Consider the following 773-nt stretch of genomic DNA (forward strand, 5'->3'; position numbering starts at 1 on the left):
ATGAAGATGGTCTCCTCCTCGCGCCTCCGCTGCCTCCTCCTGCTCCTCGTCGCGCTCACCGCCTCCATCAGCTGCTCCTCCGCCGCCCAGAGAGACTCCAAACTCCGCCTGCTGCTGCACCGGACCCCGCTGCTGGGCTCCAAACAGGTCCGACACACGCACGCACGCACACACACACACACACACACACACACACACAGAAAACTTAGAACTGATTTTCAATCCGGGATCAAATGTGATGAATGTGAGTCTGTTCCATCAAGCCTGGAAACAGAAATATTAACATGTGATTACTGATTATTAGATCTGTCAGTGAAAACACGTTCAAAACGTGGAAACGTGTTTTTATGTCGTGAACTTAAACGTGTCGATTCTACAGAAGAAATCTTTCGACTTTGATTGGTTACTGAAAGCACTGAAGGATAATTGACAGATGAATTGATCAGGTGATCAATTGATTTGATTGAATAAAAAGCTCTGATGTTTTTACAGAAAAAAACATTTTTCATATGAGATCAATTTCACCAATTTTAGAAGGAAACAAAAAGAGAAAATAATTCTGCAATAATTCTCATTTTTTATGTCTCAAAGACTCGCAGAGATTAAACCGGCATGAAAAGATTCCGCTCTCACCTTCATCCACCTCATCATCTTCAGTGAAAAAAACAGATTAATTATTGTCCTGGGTTACGCCTCTCAGGCTGCACGACTGAACCTGTGGAGGAGCCTGAGGAGACGCCTGCAGCCACAACTCAGGGCTGAAAACCTCCAAC

General features: G+C 44.5%; 1 protein-coding gene across 1 annotated transcript in view; it reads left to right on the forward strand.

Moving 5' to 3' along the window:
• The window catches only part of sst1.1 (somatostatin 1, tandem duplicate 1), a 1,652-nt gene continuing 879 nt past the window's right edge, over positions 1 to 773 (forward strand). Inside the window, exon 1 of the mRNA XM_041941142.1 lies at positions 1 to 147. Within this exon, the coding sequence (XP_041797076.1) occupies positions 1 to 147 (147 nt within the window). The remainder of the gene's footprint in view (positions 148 to 773) is intronic.

This window comes from Chelmon rostratus, chromosome 7 (assembly GCF_017976325.1).
Source record: "Chelmon rostratus isolate fCheRos1 chromosome 7, fCheRos1.pri, whole genome shotgun sequence".
Taxonomy (NCBI): Eukaryota; Metazoa; Chordata; class Actinopteri; order Chaetodontiformes; family Chaetodontidae; genus Chelmon; species Chelmon rostratus.